Source organism: Astyanax mexicanus, chromosome 20, assembly GCF_023375975.1.
Source record: "Astyanax mexicanus isolate ESR-SI-001 chromosome 20, AstMex3_surface, whole genome shotgun sequence".
NCBI lineage: Eukaryota > Metazoa > Chordata > Actinopteri > Characiformes > Acestrorhamphidae > Astyanax > Astyanax mexicanus.
The window spans coordinates 22,221,263-22,240,556 of NC_064427.1; the positions used below are offsets into that span (position 1 = coordinate 22,221,263).

Sequence of the window (19,294 nt, forward strand, 5' to 3'; positions counted from 1 at the left end):
AGCAGGAATTGTACATATCACGCCATGTATGTCCCTTAAACATTTAACACATGTTAACATATTTCGAACAAAAAGCTTTTAAAAATAACATTTTCACGTAAATGTAGTACTATATATTTGTTCAATGAATCTTAAAAGTTTCTTTTACACCCGTATTCTAACACGCCCCACCCTCACCCATTGCGTAGGCAGCTTTTGTATATGAATGGCGAGCCAATCAGAGTGAGGACTTGGGACAATTTTAACCAATCACAGCTGAGGTGGGCGGGGAATGTTTGAAAGGGGTTGGAGGAGGTAGGCTTTGGGGGAGAGGTGGAGGCCGTAAGTTTCAATGAGGAAATGAAATATAATACGATTCAGACCAGCCAACACCCACAGACACATATTCAAACACACACACACACTCACTGGATACACACACAGAGTAAATAAAATCCAGCCTCCTTTAGGAGTACACTCCATTTCCCTCTCCACCGGGTGCGGCTGCTCATCCACAAGTTCTCCAGAACTTTTCCTCAGGTAAGATACTGCTGAGCTCTTCATTACTCTTCTTTTCTCTTTTCTCTCTCACATACAGACTGTATAAGGTGGAGTGTTTTGGCACACAGTTCATTATAAACACGAATTACTAACATGATTCATTCTAAACAGCTGGATTAAAGTTAAAGGTCGTGGAAAAAAAAAATACTGTTTACACTTACACTCAAACTATCACTCTCTATCCCTCAGTCTGAATAACACATCTGTAGCCATTAACATCTTATATAGAAATCTTGTTTTGATGCTTTTGCAGATAAAAGACAATCTGAACATCTTAGATTTCTTTAGTTTTGATCATTTAAAAGAATAAATGCATTTTAATAATATAACTCTGTATCATTAGGCTTTTTTGTGTGTTTCCAGTATCAATCCGCCCCAAAAAGCAGTGCGTAAAATGTACTTAAATAAACCGTGTTAGCGTGTTGCAACAAAATAGCAGATGAAACATAACTTTTTCATTTTATTTATCGTTCTATGCAACCAGCACACTAGATATGCCAGTCAGTAGATACAAAAAAGAAAGAGTTGTGTCAGCAGCTCACAGCAAGTTATTAAACTCATGACCCTCTAACTGTTGGCAAGTGCTGATATTTATTCACCAAACGGTTCTAGTTAAAGCTAGTTAGCTAATATTGCTTAGTAAAAAAAACACATTTAAAGTCACGCTTCATCTCTGACTAAATAACCCTTTTCTTTTTCTTCGCCAAAAGCAGGTAAGATTCTAAAAAATAACAAAAACTTAAAACACTGAAATATATACGTGGTCAAGGTTGTCTTTCTGTTTGTCGTCGAATGATTCGTTCCACCTTAAAATGGGCAGCGGTTATAGTGCGTTTAAACTCTGGTAAGTAACGGCGTATGTACTGTAACTACATCGCTTTTTAAGGTGGAACGGAGAGTTCACGAACAATGTGCTGTTTTGTCAAATTTATTTATTTTAGCGTGACATGTTGTAGGTATGATTAAACGTTAAGTTACTGACCAAAATTAATCGTACTTTATACGTTAAAGGTCTTAAGAAACGACGGTCAAGTGGTTTTTGAACGAGCGAGCTAATAGCTTATGTGTGATCACGTGAGCACATCTGTCAACACTTTCTGTTTAATTTCTATAAAGTTGTAAATTATTTACAGCAACATTAAACTTTATACTAACTGGCCACTTTATTAGAAACACCTACTAATTGCCTTCTTTGGCCACTTTATTAGAAACACATACTCACTGCCTTCTCTAGCCATTTCATTAGAAACACCTACTCACTAGCTTCTCTTGACAATTTATTAGAAACCCCTTATCAATACCTTTTCTGGCCATTTTATTGGAAACGTTTACTCATTAGCTTCTCTGTACACTTTACTATAAATATATATATATATATATATAATACATATAAATATATATATATATATATATATATATATATATATATATATATATATATATATATATATATATATATATGTGAATAGAAGTTGTGAATTATTTACAGCGACATTAAACTCTATACTAACTGGCCACTTTATTAGAAACACCTACTTACTACCTTCTCTGGACACTTTATTAGAAACATACTGACTACCTTCTCTGGCCAATTTATTAGAAACATCTACTCACTACCTTCTCTGGGCACTTTATTATAAACACATACTCACTACCTTCTCTGGCCAATTTATTAGAAACATTTACTTACTTACTTCTCTGGACACTTTATTTGTAACACCTTCTCACTACCTTATCTGGCCAATTTATTAGAAACACCTACTCACTATCTTGTGCTCCACTCACTGATGGCCACTTTATTGGAAACACCAACTGTAACTACCTTGTGCTTCACTGGTTGCCACTTTATTGAAAACACCTACCTGATGGCTTCAGTGTACAGGTGTGCTTCAGCAGGTGATCTATACTCTCTACAGGGGAGGAGTTTCCAATAAAGTGGCCGGTGGGTGTATAATAGCTATACCGTGTGTTATTAATTATATATGTGTGTTTAGACTCTGCTGTCCAAAATTAGCTCACCAGCTGCCCCTCTGGCCTTTAGGGAAGTCTCTTTGTTTATGTGTGTGTGTGTGTGTGTGTGTGTGTGTGTGTGTGTGTAGTGTGTTGGTATAGTGTGTTTGTAAGCTGAGAGGATATTGTTGTAATTACAGGGAAGTTTCTCCTCATTAATGGGGGGTAAAGGTGAACCAGTCAATTTGTTGCAGCAGCATTATTTATTTACGCTGGTCAGCGGGTCATTTTGCTACAGTGATGTAACAGTGATGCTACACACCAATGACTCTATATAAGCATTATATATTAGAATATTATATTACAATATAATATGATATATTAATATTATATATTTAAATGTTGGTGCTCTAATCTTACTGCAGCAGTGACACTAATGTGTTTAAAAACCCCAGCAGCACTGCTGTATTCTTTATTATGTTTGCTGTATCCATTTATTATTAAACATAAAGCAAAAGCAATTCTAAAGCATTTCTATTGGTAGATTCTTCAATTTCTTAGCCAATAAAAGAAAAATAATAAACACCTGGCAGAGTCACATGATGCAGAAATGTGCTAAACAGTACAAATGGGAGGTTCAAGGGTTTTGATTGTGAGCAAAAATATGACTATTTTATTTAGAAGTTTTATCATATCTAAATAACAGAGCTGTACAACTGTTTCTCTGTTTATTTGTTTATAAAACATGATAAATACAAACCGATAAAAAATACGAAAAACTAAAACGACAAGAAACTCTGTATATCTGATGTATTGTGTGTAATATTACACTCCTGTAAGGCAGCAGTTTTTCAAACAGATGTTTTATTTTCTCCTCCAGATTTTCCAGCTGTTTATTTCCAGTTTGGTCCTGCAACCATGGCAGCAGTGAGTGTCCTCCACATCTACTGTACATACTGGAAATAAATGCATGTTTGTTTTTTCCATTATGGGAATTTTGGGTTATCCAGTATGAAGTTCTATTAACAGTTATATTTTTAATATAAATATCTGTGTACATGATTATCTGGTTTATAACACTATTTACGTAAGTAGAAGTAATAAAATGACAAAATTATATACTTTAATTCAAGTTTTGTTGTTTTTCTCAGTTACACAGTCTGATAAGTAACTGTAATTATTATCTTACCACTATTGTTGTTTAAATACAAATCCTCTCGGATAAAGTCAGTGTTATTTAGGTGTAGTGTGGGTGGTGAAAAGTCTGGCTTAGTTGAGACCTGATTAGGCAACTGAGTGTTTAAAAACACGCCACAACCCTATCTTACACTATCTTTTACATTTTCCGATTGCATCGTTTAAATATCAACGAAGCTTCTGAATATACTGATGGGCGTGGTGGTCTAAAAAGAGGTGTGTTCACCTCAAGATTGCATTTTGCTATCTTGGCAATGGAAAACACAGAAGCACTGCATCATTAAAATAGCAATCCGCCAAAGACAGAGCACACCTGGCTCTTAAAGGGAACGGCAAGTGATATGCTGGTGATTGGTTTATTTCATGTTACGCCCAAAACACACCCATTATTAATTAGATAACAATTAGCTGCACAATGTGTACCTTTCCCACCGTTACGATAGCAAAGACACACTGACACGCCATAAATGTGTTCACTTCCGGCGCCGACACGAGTGGCTGCCTGTTCCAGTAGCTCCGTCTCCTTTGTGTGTTTTTTCGAGTTTTTTTACCTTCATTTATCGTCTCTGTGCTACTACACACGTCTAGTGTGCATCTTATTTATATCCTAAGGATATTTTTAGTGTAAATATGCGGGGCAGCAAGGAATATCGTGTTTATTCCCGTGAAGAACTGCTGGCCCTTTGACCCGCGGGATGTGGGGGCATTGTCCATCTATCTATCTAAATCAACCTGCATCTATCTAAATCCTGCACAGTGCACAGTTAAAGGCTCTAGATATAGATAACTAAAATTGGGTGTTGGAGTAAGTGATGACTGTGAGCAGGCGGTTCAGGTGTGTTTCTGTGCTGCAGTTGGGTTCTCGCGGTACTGTAACGGAGGCGGCGGGCTTCAACCCTGATCAGGATGCAGAAGCTCTGAGGAAAGCCATGAAAGGAGCAGGTGAGGAACATAACAATGATGGCTCGCCAGAAAAACTGACCCCCTTTCTAACCATTCAAATAACTAATCCTGCTAGTAATTGTTCAAATGACTGACTTTCCTACTGACTTTACAAATTACTGACCCTCCTACTGACGTTGCAATTGACTGACCCTCCCACTGACTTTACAAATTACTGACCTTCTTTCTGACCATACAAATAACTAATCCTTCTACTAATTGTTCAAATTACTCACCCTCCTACTGACTCTACAAATTACTGACCCTCCTACTGACTCTAGATATTACTGACCCTCCTACTGAGATTACAAATTACTGACCCTCCTATTGACATTACAAATTACTGACCTTCTTCTGACCATACACATAACTAATCCTTCTACTAATTGTTCAAATTACTGACTCTTTGTGACAAATTACTTACCCTCATACTGACTAAACCAATACCTTACCCTCTGACTGACCAAATACCTCATCCAAATTACTGACCATCTTTCAAACTTCCCAGATTACTGACCTGTTCTAGACTCTGTTTGGGAAATCCTAGCTCAGCTGTAAAAGTTTAGTGTTTTACAGGCATACACCGCGGCGGGCACTGTGAGCTGGCACAGTGAGGAGGTTAGATTATGGTAATTGGCATCAGCTGAGTTTAGTGTGAGGTGAATTAACTGATACACAGCTCACACTGTCAGTGCCAGCCGGGTCACGGGGTTATCTGATAACCAGGTGAGCACTGCCGGTGCTGTCAGTTCTGTCCCGAGACAAACGCCTCAGTTTCAGCGCTATTGTTTAAGCTGGACACAGGCCAGTCAGTGGGAAGCAGTGAATCATGGGAAATAGCAGAGACTGAACATTCAGCCTAGACATGTTCTGAAAATGAAATAATGTTGCTAACATGGTCTATGGTTAGGTACTGACCCTTCTTCTGACTGTCCAAAGTACCAAATTGCCTACCCTCCTTTTTCTGCACCAGCTTAATGATTCTCCTGCTGACCATCCAAATTACTGACCAATCAAAGTACTGACTCTCCTCCTGACCATGCAAATTACTGACCAACAAAGGTATTGACTCTCCTGCTGCTCACCCAAATTACTGACCAACCAAAGTACTGACTCTCCTACTGACCATCCAAATTACTGACCAACCAAGGTACTGACTCTCCAACTGACCATCCAAATTACTGACCATCCAAGCTACTGACTCTCCTACTGATCATCCAAGTTACTGATCCTGCAACTGACTGCATAGTCTACTGACTCTCCTACTAACTATTACTTACTGACGCTTCTACTGACCATCCGAATTACTGACCATACCTCAGACTGTCCAAATTACCTACAAGTCAAATTACATACATTACAGATAATCATATTTTATCCTCTTTGTTTCAGGTACTGATGAAGCTGCGATCATCTCCATCCTTCCGCACCGCACTATCGCTCAGAGGCAGCTGATAAAGGAGTCGTATAAACGAGCCGTGGGGAAGGTGAGAGACACTGCTGGCCATTTTTATTAACGTATTTAACTTTCCAGCATTTCAAATTTAAAGTACAAAATTATAAGACAAAACCACAAGATGATAATAAACACAGTAGTATTTAAGTGTTGAGGTTAAATAAAAACAAAGAATATACAAAAACAAAAGAGAAACTAAATGATAGATAAATTATTGACAGAAGTGCTTCAAAATGTAGAAGTAATTCTTACCTGGACAGATTCTCCACAGATTTCTTTTATTTGTGTTTATAAATAAGGATTAATCTATAGTTACAGTAGATACAGAATCACCAGCACTGGACTGTGGTTTGTGGCAGCAGGCTCTGACCCAGACCAGGTTAGGTGTGAGAGAAGCTTCAGTGTAAGAGTGATTTATGGTACAGTATTTATATACGACAGCCTTAGCCATGCTGTAAACACAGTAAACGCAGTTCAGCCGCTAATGATGGGAGATAAGGATCCTGGTCAGAGCTGCTGTGGCGGGTTTATGGTGAGGTATTACTGGTTCCGGGTTCACTCTGCAGCTGCAGTTCACTGAGAAAGGAGATAACAGGAGGAACACTTTTAGCTTTTATACATTTATGGATCCAGATGAGGTTTAAAAAATCTATACCTGTTAATCATTTACTCTCAGAGAGCCAAACAAGTGTGTTAAACTGTAACCGGTTGAACAGAATGAGGATTAATGGACAGTCTGTATGGACTGTGTGTGTGTGTGTGTGTGTGTGAATAGAAAGTGTGTGTCTGTGTGTGTTTGTGTGTATATGTGTGTGTTTGGGTGAGTTTATGGAGAGTATGTGTTGGAGTGGCCCGGCTGATGTTTGTCTGTGTGTATTTGTGTATGTCTTTGTGTGTCTTTGTGTGTGTGTATATGTGTGAGAGTGTGTGTGTGAGAGTGTGTACGTATGAGTGTGTGTGTGTGTGTGTGTGGTCAGAAACAGTGAGTCATTCGGGTGGGATCAGAATGTGCTGAATACAGGGCTCTCTCTCTCTTTTCTGCTAAATGCAATGACATGCCAAAAGTAATGGTACAGGAACTAGCATAGTGTCCCATGACATTTGCCATGTTGAATGGAAGCAAAATAGTGCTGCACTGAACTGTGGAATATTTGGGCGGGGTCTCCTGTATTGAATGTGAATGTGATTGGTTTCTGCCTAAATTGCTTGTCATTGGTTTTGCGTATATTTGTGCAGTGTGGAACTGCGTTAACACTGAAAATCAGGTTAAACTGCACCTGAACAGCAATATAGCCCAAAACCTGAGGAGTATTTTTGATATTCGGGTTGTAACGAGCTTGAATGACGTTCTCACCATAAAGAGAATCACTTCGGAGTTGGTTTGGAACCTCCTTTCTAGGGTCTTGATCCGGCTGGGCATGAACTAGAATCTAATTTAACCAGATTAAATAGTGCTGTTGTGAAAACGCTCTTCGTTTGAGTGTCAGTGCTCAGTCTCGGCTGGTGTTTGAGGATGAGGTGTTATAATCAGACAGGAAAACAGTGGCAGTGTTGATAACTCATCTAATTCTGCTGATTATCTGCTGTGTCTGATTAAAGGAGCTGGCTGATGATCTGCAGTCGGAGCTGACGGGGAATTTTGAAAAGGTGGTGATCGGACTGCTGATGACAGCACCAGTTTACGACGCCTACGAGCTGAGAAACGCCATTAAGGTCAGATCAGATATTTCTCTGTCTGTTTATCTATTTATCTATTTTTCTATAGCACTTCTGCTTCTGATCCACTCGTACCAGAACAACACACACTAACACCTCATACACCACCACCATGCTAATCAGTGCTAATCACTGCTGTGCTGAGAATAATAATGATCCACCACCCAAATATTAATAATAATAACAATAGCTGCTCTGTGGTGTTTTTCTAGCCTCTGGGTCCGGAGTATTGAAGAACAGAGAGAGCAGAGAAACAGATACAGAACTACAGAGTGAAACATGTGATCAGTGGAGCTGAAACAGTAATAAATAATGAGTGTAGAAACAAGGACCCACTTGGGGTAAAATCAGATATTCTTTCTCAAATATACAATATATTATTTAAACTTATATTTCTTTATTAATGAAAACCCTTAAAATAAAAAATTCATTAGGAAATGGTCTATATATGGTTATTCATTGGATGCGCTCAAATGTTGATTCTTTTTCATCAGCTTGTTTTTGGACGAATCCCCTAAAACTTACCATATACTGTATTTTATCGGTCATGGGGGTCTGAGGCAGACTGTGTTTGTTTTATCTGGAATTCTGTTGGCTCGTATCTGTGCGGAAGAACAATGGAAGCCTTGCATACTTCTAAAATCAATAGAAATTGATCATAAAGTAAACTTTAAACTGTAGAGAAGCTCCACTCTATTAAAACTCCAGTGTAGTTCAGTTTAGTTCCTGTTATTTATCAGTTACTGTCAGGGTCACTCTACAAACTGTCAGACCTGGAGTGTTTAAACAGTGATCACACATTAACAGTGTTACACATTAATTACAGTGTTCGACATTTAACTAATGTGTGTGTGTCTGTTATATCAATAATGTGTGTGTGTGTTATATCAATATACAGGGCGCTGGGACGGATGAGGCGTGTCTGATCGAGATTCTTGCCTCCAGAACCAGCTCTGAAATGAGAACCCTCGTTGCTACCTATAATAAAGGTAAATATTAAAGCATTATAGAGCAATATAGAGCGCCCCCTACATTTCCTGTAGTGTATTGCAGTTTGTCAGAACGAGCGTGTGGATCATATGAACATTATGGAGCATTATAGAGTGCCCCCTATGCCTCTTGTAGTGTATTAAAGTCTGTCAGAACGAGCCTGTGGATCATATGAACATTATAGGGCATTATAGAGCACCCCCTACGCTTGATGTAGTGTATTACAGTCTGTCAGAACAAGCCTGTGGATCATATGAACATAATTGGGCTTTATCGAGTGACCCCTATGCTTCCTGTAGTGTATTACAGTCTGTCAGAATGAGCGTGTGAATCATATGAACATTATAGAACATTATAGAGCGCCCCTACACTTCCTGTAGTATATAACAGTCTGTCGGAATGAGCAGTGTGGATCATATGAACATTATAGAGCACATGTGTCAAACACAAGGCCCGCGGGCCAAATGTGGCCCGCCACGTCCTTTTATGTGGCCCGCGAGAGCTTGTAAGATCTTAGTGTCTATAATAAATGGGTCAGAAGCGTGCTTTGACCAAAAACTACATTTCCCACAATGCTTGTCGATTGTGTTACCCGCGAAGTTACGGCTTACTGCCACTACACGGCAGTGTAGTCATTGATGTGGAAACCCTGCCGGAGGGAAGGCGTAACTTCGCGGGTGGACTTGAGACATACAAATGTTTATCCCATAATGTCCAGAAAAAGAAAAGTTGATGCAAACGGACGGCTGTGCTTCAAGGCGAGAGACCGGTATGCCTTTTGTGTTACGAAGAGTGTTACTGACCAAAATAAACGCTTTTTAGGAGAGATATAAGTTATGTGTAAATATTTATAAGACAATACCTGACAAAATCTGTTTTAATGAGGTTAATAAACAACACTGTGACAGCGCTAGTCACAGTTTCACCGCAGCAAAGGACGAGGAGGTGAATCACTTATCTAACCAGCCAGTACTGATTTCTGCCCCCAATAACCCTTTCAATAACCTCCAATAGCCTTTATTTGTCTTCAGGAGCCTTCAACAGTCTAACCTTGCAGCCGTGGTGTGTCCACTAAACTCCGTAACGTTAGTTATAAACATCATGAGGTTAGCAGCGCGCTAACTGACCTGTTTATAATGTAATCCCAGCAGTGACTTTAAAGAACTTTAAAAACTGTAAAAACGCTCCAGACTGGCTCAGCTGAGTCCTGTAGCCCGTGGCTGGGCTGTAGCTCTGACTCAGTATAGACTCCGGGCTTGTGCTGCTGCTGCAGCTCCGACTAGTGGTTGGATGAGGAACTGCTAAATCTGAGGAAATGCTAAATCTGTCACATGCTCTTAACAGCTAACAATTTTTAATTTTATATTTATTAAGCCTCTTTTCAGTATCAAACGTTTTGATCAAAGTTAATATAACTTGTATTTGATGTCATTTCTATTCACTTGAATAGTTTGGTTCTTGATTGATGGAGTTTTTGGATTTCATAAAATGACAAATTAAAAGGATTTATGTTAATAGAGCAACAAGCAAACAAATTTTCCATTGAGAGTTATTTAACATTAAGGAGTAATTACATTCATTTTATATTACATTTGGTTACATTTTATTACATTTATAAGTTACATCTGGCCCTCAGAGGACAGCCAATATCCCATGTGGCCCTCGGGCAAAATGAGTTTGACACCCCTGTTATAGAGCATTATAGAGCACCCCCTATGCTTTTTGTAGTGTATTACAGTCTGTCAGAATGAGCGTGTGGATCATATGAACATTATTGGGCATTATCGAGCGACTCCTATGCTTCCTGTAGTGTATTACAGTCTGTCAAAATGACTGAGAGGTACTACAGTATATTGAGGATAGTGCTGCTGTGGGATTTTTCATTGGCTGCTGGTTAGTTGAGGTCTGGGATATATTTTTGCGTAATGGCTTTAATATTTGAATATGTAAATGTACTAATTTGATTTTCTTATGACCATGGTAGAGTATGGGAAGAGTCTGGAAGATGATGTGTGTGGAGATACATCAGGAATGTTTAAGAGAGTGCTGGTGTCTCTGCTCACGGTAATACACACACACACACACACACTATCACATCATCTTTCACACACACACACACCATCATTCGCATCTTCTTAAGTTCCTCCTCCACACTTGTTCCCACTTTTCACCAGCAGTAAGCAGATTTTTATCTGGACTGCATGTGTGTGTTTACAGTGTGAATATAGAACTGTTACAGTTTCATAAATATGTTTGTTAAACTTCTCAGCATAAACAACAGCTAGGACTTCCTCCTTTTTGTCTGACAGAATTAATCAGTTCCACCTTAAATGTTCCTGTAGTTAATGTGTAGTCTTTTTATGTTAGCTATTAGTATCAGTTCTAGTGACTAAATATCATAGGCTTTATTATGGAAAATGAATTTTGTTTTTGAGTCTCATTATTCAAATAATGTGTGAGTATGTAAATAGAGAATAGAATATCTGTTGCTGTGTGTAAAGTGAGAGTGAAGGTAAAAGATGGATACAGGTGTATTCTGACTGTGCCATTTTATTTTATATTTGATTGAGTTTATGATTTTTTTTTTTTACCACAGGTGATTTATCAGATATAATAAAGTGTAATAAAGTATATTAAAGTGTAATAAAGCTGTAGCCGTGCTGTCTGGGTAACCCAGTGGACGAGACGCTCCTGTACATTTGCATTGTAAATCAGTTCTGCAGCCGCTCACCTGTACAGGTGTGTTTCCTGCTCCTGAACGACTGACTGCACCTGTATAATCATTTACCTGCTGCAGGATCTCACCTTAACCACCAAGCACACACACACACAAACACACACACACACACACAAACACACACACACAAGGAAGGAGATAAGAAACAAAATATCTTCTAAATATTTTATTATAATGTTTGTTTGTTTACAGGCAGGTCGGGATGAGAGCAATACAGTAGATCAGGCTTTAGCCGCACAGGATGCCAAGGTGAACCAGTACTACACACTCACACGTACACACACACACACACACACACACACACACACAAAATGTAATGAATGTAATGTCACTTTTATGTAAACGATCTGTTTCTGGGCACGTGCCATGTTTATGCTTGGTGTTTACATTATGTTAGTGTTAGTAGCTAGTTCATGCTTAACTGCAAAAGAAAGAGCAAAACTCTTTATTTGAAAGTTCTTACATATTTCTCCCATCTGCTGACTTGCAGAAGGTACAGATCCCTCCCTCATACAAAGTCTATGTTTTATTTATCCATGTGCGTGTGTGTGTGTGTGTGTGTGTGTGTGTGTGTGTGTAGGAGATATATGAGGCAGGTGAGGCCCGCTGGGGTACAGATGAGGTGAAGTTTCTGACAGTTCTGTGTGTGAGGAACAGAAATCATTTACTGAAAGGTACTGTCCACACTACCCACACACACTGTGTTTATACATATATATATATATACCCCAAGCTAGACTCTGCTTGGCACATCTAAACACAGAATTTAGGGATTTTTTGCTTGTTATTGTTTTTGTAGTTTTAAGCTGAGGGATAAAAAACAAAACTGAACCAAACAAAGCATTTGGCCTGAAGTTAAATACAGATACCAAACCCATTTTTTATGTGCCCCAAATGTAGTTCATCTTGGCTTTTAAAGAAAAGGCAATTGTAAATTATTTATTGAACACTAAACATGTTTAGATTCCCCACAGACACACTAACAAACACGTACAATACATTAATCATTGTTCTGTGCTTATTTTGCCTTTTGTAGTGCATCCTTAATATAAACAGTCTTTAAGTATAAAAGCCTCTTAAATAAAGAAAGTGTGCTGCCCCCTTGTGGTGAGTCAGTGTAAGTGCAGTATGTGTAGCTGAGCGTGTGTGTGTGTGTGTGTGTGTGTGTTTCAGTGTTTGAGGAGTATAAGCGGATCTCTGGTCGGGATATCGAAGACAGCATTAAGAGGGAGATGTCCGGCTGCCTGGAGGAGGTTTTCCTGGCTATAGGTGGGTGGTGCTGATTGGCTGATTAATGGGGTGGGCGGGGTTCAGGATGGAAAGTGCATTAAGGAGATCAACATAACTTTATTTACTGAACCCAAACAACCCGATCTTATAAAACATTATTGTAAAAATATTATAATAAAGTAGTAATAGTAATTGATGAATATTTATGCTGTTTTATTAATGTGATGAATGTTGTGTGTTTGATCTGCAGTGAGATGCATTAAGAGTAAGCCGGGATTCTTCGCTGAGAGACTCCATAAATCTATGAAGGTGATCTCCTCACTTCTCCTCTTCTCTTCATACTTCTCTTTATTTCTCCCAACTTCTCCTCACTTCTCCTTGTGTCTAATAATTACAACATTAGCTTATTATTGTGTGTGTGTTTGTGCTGCAGGGTTTAGGTACTACAGACAGTATCCTGATCAGAGTGATGGTCTCCCGCTCTGAGATCGACATGCAGGACATCAAAGCTGAGTTCCTGAAGACATACGGAAAATCCCTGCACTCCTTCATCAAGGTGAAGCTTCAATTACAACACTGTAAAACTGCACATACAGTACAGTCAAAAGCCCCCCCTTATCTCATTCAGTGTTTTTCTTTTTCTTTATTTAATTTATTTTCTACATTGTAAAAGACATTTTTCATTAAAGACATGAAAACAGGCGGGCGCTGCCACTATGAGCAGGAGGTCGCAGGTTCGAACCCTAGCTCATGCAGCTTTGCCATCAAGCTGCCAGCGCTCAGAGGGAGCACAATTGGCCCTGCTCCCTCCGGGTGGGTAGATGGCGCTCTCCCCCCACATCACTCCCACGGTGATGTCTGCAGCACAGGGCGTCTGTGAGCTGATGTATCAGAACCGAGTCGCTGCGCTTTCCTCCAAGCGCACTGTGATGCTGCTCGGCAATGCTGCATCAGCAGCAACTCAAAAAAAAAACGGTGGCTGACTTCACATGTATCAGAGGAAGCATGTGTTAGTCTTCACCCTCCTGGTGTGTTGGGGCATTACTAGTGATAGGGGAAGTCCTAATGAGTGAGTTGGTTCATTGGCCGTGTTAATTGGCCGTGTTAATTGGAGAGAAAATGGGGAAAAAAAACAAACATGAAAACAATTAAGGGACACATATGGAATTATGTAGTAACAATAAAAAAAAAGTGTTAGTCCTCCACTGATCTAAACCTAATCAACTGAGATGGTGATTCTGGATGAGCTTGAGCTTCACATCGTGGAGCAAAATCGTTTAGAATTAATTAACTGAATTTCTCGCCTTAATGTGTTTGAGAGCATCAGTTGTAAAGCTGTGAAGAGGTAGAGTTGGTATACAGAGAATAGCTCTAATTGAGAACTGTTCTAATCCATGTTATAGAAAGCAAAAACTATTCAACTAAGTAAAAAAAATCAATCGATCCGAAAAGAAAAAAATGTGAATGTTTTCTCAAGTGCAGTCACAAAAAGACCCTCAAAAACGTCATAATGATGAAACAGGCTCTCATCAGGACCATTACAGGAAAAGAAGAGCAAGAGTTTCCTCTGTTGTACAGGATAAGTTCATCAGAGTTACCAGCCTCAGAAACCACAAGTTAACAGCTCCCCAGATTAGATCACCTAAATGCTTCACAGAGTATTTTTGGTTTGTTTAACACTTTTAAGTTACTACATGTATTCCTTCATAGTCTGGATCAGTTTAGTTTTCATTTACAATGTAGGGAAAATAAATAAATACATTGAATGCATGTATGTATGTTGTAACCCTTTCTGTTGCTGTTTTCCTGCAGGGTGATACGTCAGGTGATTACCGTAAGATCCTGCTTGAGCTCTGTGGAAAAGAGATCTGATCCATCATGTGTCGACGATCAGCTTCAGCCCTGACCCTCTTCATTAGCACGTCGCTAACTAACACTTCCTGCCTGATTAAACACATTTCAGCCTGCTCCTCTGATTCTCACACTTTTTAATGCCAATAAAATAAGACCGGTGCTGTAAACACGGCTGTGTGGTGATTTTTTTCTCCGCAGGTCGACACTGGAGTCGTGTTCCAGTCTGTACGGATTCGAGACGGTCATTAATAAACCCTCAGTGCATTTGTTTAATTAGCCAGAATGCAATCTGTTTAACGTGACGTCCTGATTGACTCGTTTAATTATGTTAATTGGAACTCTCCGCTGTAAACCTGTTTATCACAGAGTCATTGCTGTAAATCCAGTTCAGCTGTATAGACACGAACCACGCCCCCAAAAACTCCACGCCCCCAAACACACAGTCTAATTAACCTAATTAAACTTATTAAACTAAAAGCCCCCCCCCCAACTTACATTATATAACCATATAGTGGTTTGCATTACATTTGGTTTGGCTACTCACTGGCTACCTTATTGGAAACCTCTACCACATCATCCTTGTACTCACTGGCCACTTTATTGGAAACACCTACCACCTGGTCCTTGTAGTCACTGGCTACTTTATTGGAAACACGTAACACAGGGGTGTCCAAACTTTTTTTGTTTGGGGCCAGAAGGAGAAATATATTTGAAGTCACAGGCCACAGACTCTGTAATACAACAAATAATGAAATATACCAATTTAAATAATACTTTTTTCCTGATTATTTCATTTACACACCATTTTACTTGACTTACTATCTTTATATTTGACAGTGTTGCGTAAACTAAGATTTTTCAAATTGATGTTTAATTTCATGATGTCTCTTAATATTAAACTCCTTACTTACAGCAACTTTTAGACTCTTTTGCACGTTTTTCTGCGCTAAAAAATGTGCACCCTCTCCGCTTTTAGACTCTTTGGCACGTTTTTCTGCGCTAGAAATGCGCACCCTCTCCACTTTTACACTCTTTGCCCCTTTTTTCTGCGCTAGAATTGCGCACCCTCTCCGCTTTTAGACTTTCTTTGGCCCGTTTCTGACACCTAGCGTTCAAACTTTGAATCTCACATTATAAAAACCTGCTTAAACGCGGGCCAACTTTCATTCTATTTTTAAAATACCCGGGCCGCTCCAAAAAAGGAAACGGGCCGGAAATGGCCCGCGGGCCGTAGTTTGGACACCCCTGACGTAACGCCTTATCTTTGTCACTGGCCACTTTATTTTAAACCACTTCCAACTTGTCTTTTTACTAACTGGCCACTTTATTGGAAACACCTAACACCTTGTCCTTGCACTGTATGTAATGTAATGTAATGTAAAACTTTTTGCGTCCACTCATGTTTCAGCCCGGACTGCTTTTTTTTTTGCACCACAGCAGCATTTAAGGCGGAATGGTAAATTAGCAGATTTTAAGGTGGGATAGTAAATTCTTGCCAGTTATTTATGTAAGGAAATTTATGTTTAAAGTGAATATTTAAAAAAGCTAACAAGAAAGCGCTACTTACACATAATACTGTAGCTCGAGCAGCTTGTGTACCTTAACTTAGACACACCTGACCATAATGATCCAGCAGGCAGGTAAGGGAGAGAGAAATACTTATTAACATAGAAGGGCATGATCCACTTTAGGGGTGCTTGAAATCGTATCAGGCATAAATACTGCATTGTTTTTGTATAATTTAATATTAGAGAATTTAACCAAAATTATCAGGCTGATGATCTTTAATGACAGGTTTGCTATGTTGCCACTGGGTGGCGTCTTAATTCTCTCATGCCTCTGTAAATGTCCCAGAGTTCCTGTTCCTGTACAACCGAATATAAATGTCAGTCAGCTAGTTTTACTGCAACTGTAAAAGTTTAATAACCAAACTCATGAAATCTTCCTCAAACCGGATAATTAAATATAAGTATCTGTATTTATAACTTACTAAGACCCAGCTATTAACTGCATCTCCAGCTCTGTTGCCTGTCCCTCCTCCTCTCCATCTCTAGCCCACCCCGAGTCTGAGTCTCCTCCTGCTTTTCACTGTAGAGGAAACAGAATTACACTCCAATCACAGATCTGTTTGTTATGTACAATGTGTCAAAAAATCTGTTTCTCTGATTTAGCAATTTTAGTTATATGTTTGAGTAAAATGAACATTGTTGTTTTATTCTATAAACTACAGACATTTCTTCCAAATGGAAATATTGTAATTTAGAGCATCTATTTGCAGAAAATGAGAAATGGCTGAGGTAACAAAAAAGATGCAGAGCTTTCAGACCTCAAATAATACAAAAAACTAATTCATATTCATAAAGTTTTAAAAGTTCAGAAATCAATATTTGGTGGAATAACCCTGGTTTTTAATCACAGTTTTAATTTATATTTGCATGTTCTTCTCCACCAGTCTTACACACTGCTTTTGGATTACTTTATGCCTTTACTTGTGGTGCAAACATTCAAGCAGTTCAGGTTGGTTTGATGGCTTGATTATATTCCAGAGGTTTTCAATTTGGTAAAATCAAAGAAACTCACAACTCTGGCAATATACACCATGTACTGTAAATCAATCATTATTACAATCACTTTGTAGTTTTTAAACACCTCAGTGTCACAGTCCACCAACAGCTTCCTGTGGGCATTGTCCAGTGGGTTGGTTACTTAGGTGTTGCTATGACACAGTTGTTGATTGTTAAGGTGGAGCTACACTGTTGATAATGTCATTGTTTGCTATTGTGTTGCGCAGTGGTTGCTATGATAAAAGTGTTGGTTGCTAAGGTGTTGAAATATGGTTGTGAATCATATATATATATATATATATATCATGTTTTGTTTTGTTTAGTTTTGTTTTTTGTTTTCAAAATTTTATCCCATTTTCTCCACAATCATACACGGCCAATTACCAAACCCACTCATTAGGACTCCCCCTTTTACTAGTGATGCTTCAACAGCAGAAGGGTGAAGACTAGCACACGCCTCCTCCGTTACATATGAAGTCAGACTCCGCCTCTTTTTGAACTGCTGCTGATGCAGCATTGCAGAGTAGCATCACAGCGCGCTCGGAGGAAACTCGGTTCTGATACATCAGCTCACAGACGCCTTGTGCTGATCGACATCACCCTTTGAAGTGATGAGAGAGAGCAAGGCCAATTGTGCTCTCTCAGGACTCTGGCAGGACTCTGTATCTGATCTTCTCGTATCCACCAAAATATCCTATTTTATCAGTGGAGCTGAAAAAACTAAAATGCAGCCGATCTCCAAACTCTTCTGACCTGAGTGGGAAAATGTCCTCAATGCACTTTCGATTTAACCAGCGTGAAGCTCTGCAGATTCAGTAAACAGCGACCACAACAAGATATGTAAATGATTAATTATATAATCAGACTGCGGCTGATCTGCTTGCCTTCCCACAGATCAGACAGCGAGGGCTGATAACACTCAGCAGCTCAAACGTCACTGAAGAACCTCAAAAACAATTAGCATTATCCATAAACCAGATTACAATCAGAAGTGAATACAATCCAGATTCAATCATTGCAGGATTCCGGTTTAATCTGATTCTAGTTTAATAAAAAGCCTTTATTTCTTTAGAATTTAAACAACCCTAACCATTTATCTTCACATGCTTTACATTAAGCAGCACATTCAATTCTATATTAATAATAAAATAATAATAATATGCTTATTCTTATAGTTTTTTCTGCAATTAAGGGTATACATTTTTTTCTGTTTTTGTTGTTGTAACTCTCTACTGTCCAGGGAAATCTAATTTTTTTTTGCTGTTTTTTGCAAAGGTGTTGCTATGATACAGGTGTTGGTTGCTAAAGTGATGATATATTGTTGATAGGGTGTTGTTACCAAACAGTTGTTGGCTGCTAAGGAGTTACTAACTGCTGTTAAGGTGTTGCTACGTGGTTGCCATGGTAATGGGTTAATTGCTACGTTGCCATTGTTGCTGTGGTGTACCTGTATAGGGATGAAAATTACAATAAAGAAAACAATAAAACTACAAACAATATTGTGATTGTCTACTCTACAAAATAAATAAATAAATGAATAATAATAAAAATAAAATAAAATAATAATAATAATAATAATGGGTGTAACATAAAGAAGTTACATTCTTCCATTTATTCAAACATTTGGACATACAGTGTATCCAGCTTTAGATTTTCTTATGTTTTCTTGGAATCATTTGTTCCACCTTAGTGGTATTTAAACTGGCACAGAAATATCTAATTAAAAACTGTCAATTGTCACATTTCAAAATCAATTTCAGTCAGAAAATGTCACTCTGTTCTCTAGCAGTGATGGGCTTTCACTGCTCCACCTCCCACAGCTTTAAAGCAGCAGGAGGTCCCAGTACAAACACTGTAATGCAATGAGAAGCTGATAGTTGATAGTTGTAATGTAGTTTTTATGTGGGAATGTAAAGATGATATATTAGAGTGATTACAGCATTAGAGTTCATTTTTACAGAATTAGAGTTGGGGAAAACTGTTTAAAACAACTAGAAATAACTCTATTAAACTCAGATGAGGAGGAGATATTAGAAATTGTTTTAAGGAAACAGGGCTGTAATAGCATTGCTTTTTGTAAAATTGCTGTTTGTATTTATTGTAATGCTAATTTAGTGT

The 19,294-nt window shown here is 38.6% G+C and overlaps 1 protein-coding gene across 1 annotated transcript; it reads left to right on the forward strand.

Moving 5' to 3' along the window:
* The first annotated feature begins 335 nt into the window (after positions 1–335).
* anxa4 (annexin A4) lies at positions 336–14,779 on the forward strand. The gene is made up of 13 exons (XM_007254967.4): positions 336–519; positions 3,371–3,417; positions 4,542–4,629; positions 6,022–6,116; positions 7,685–7,798; positions 8,700–8,790; positions 10,776–10,855; positions 11,721–11,777; positions 12,109–12,202; positions 12,702–12,797; positions 13,009–13,067; positions 13,192–13,314; positions 14,571–14,779. The coding sequence occupies exons 2-13, from the start codon at positions 3,409–3,411 to the stop codon at positions 14,628–14,630; spliced, it is 966 nt and encodes a 321-aa protein (XP_007255029.2). The 5' UTR covers positions 336–519; positions 3,371–3,408; the 3' UTR covers positions 14,631–14,779.
* The last annotated feature ends 4,515 nt before the right edge of the window (positions 14,780–19,294 follow it).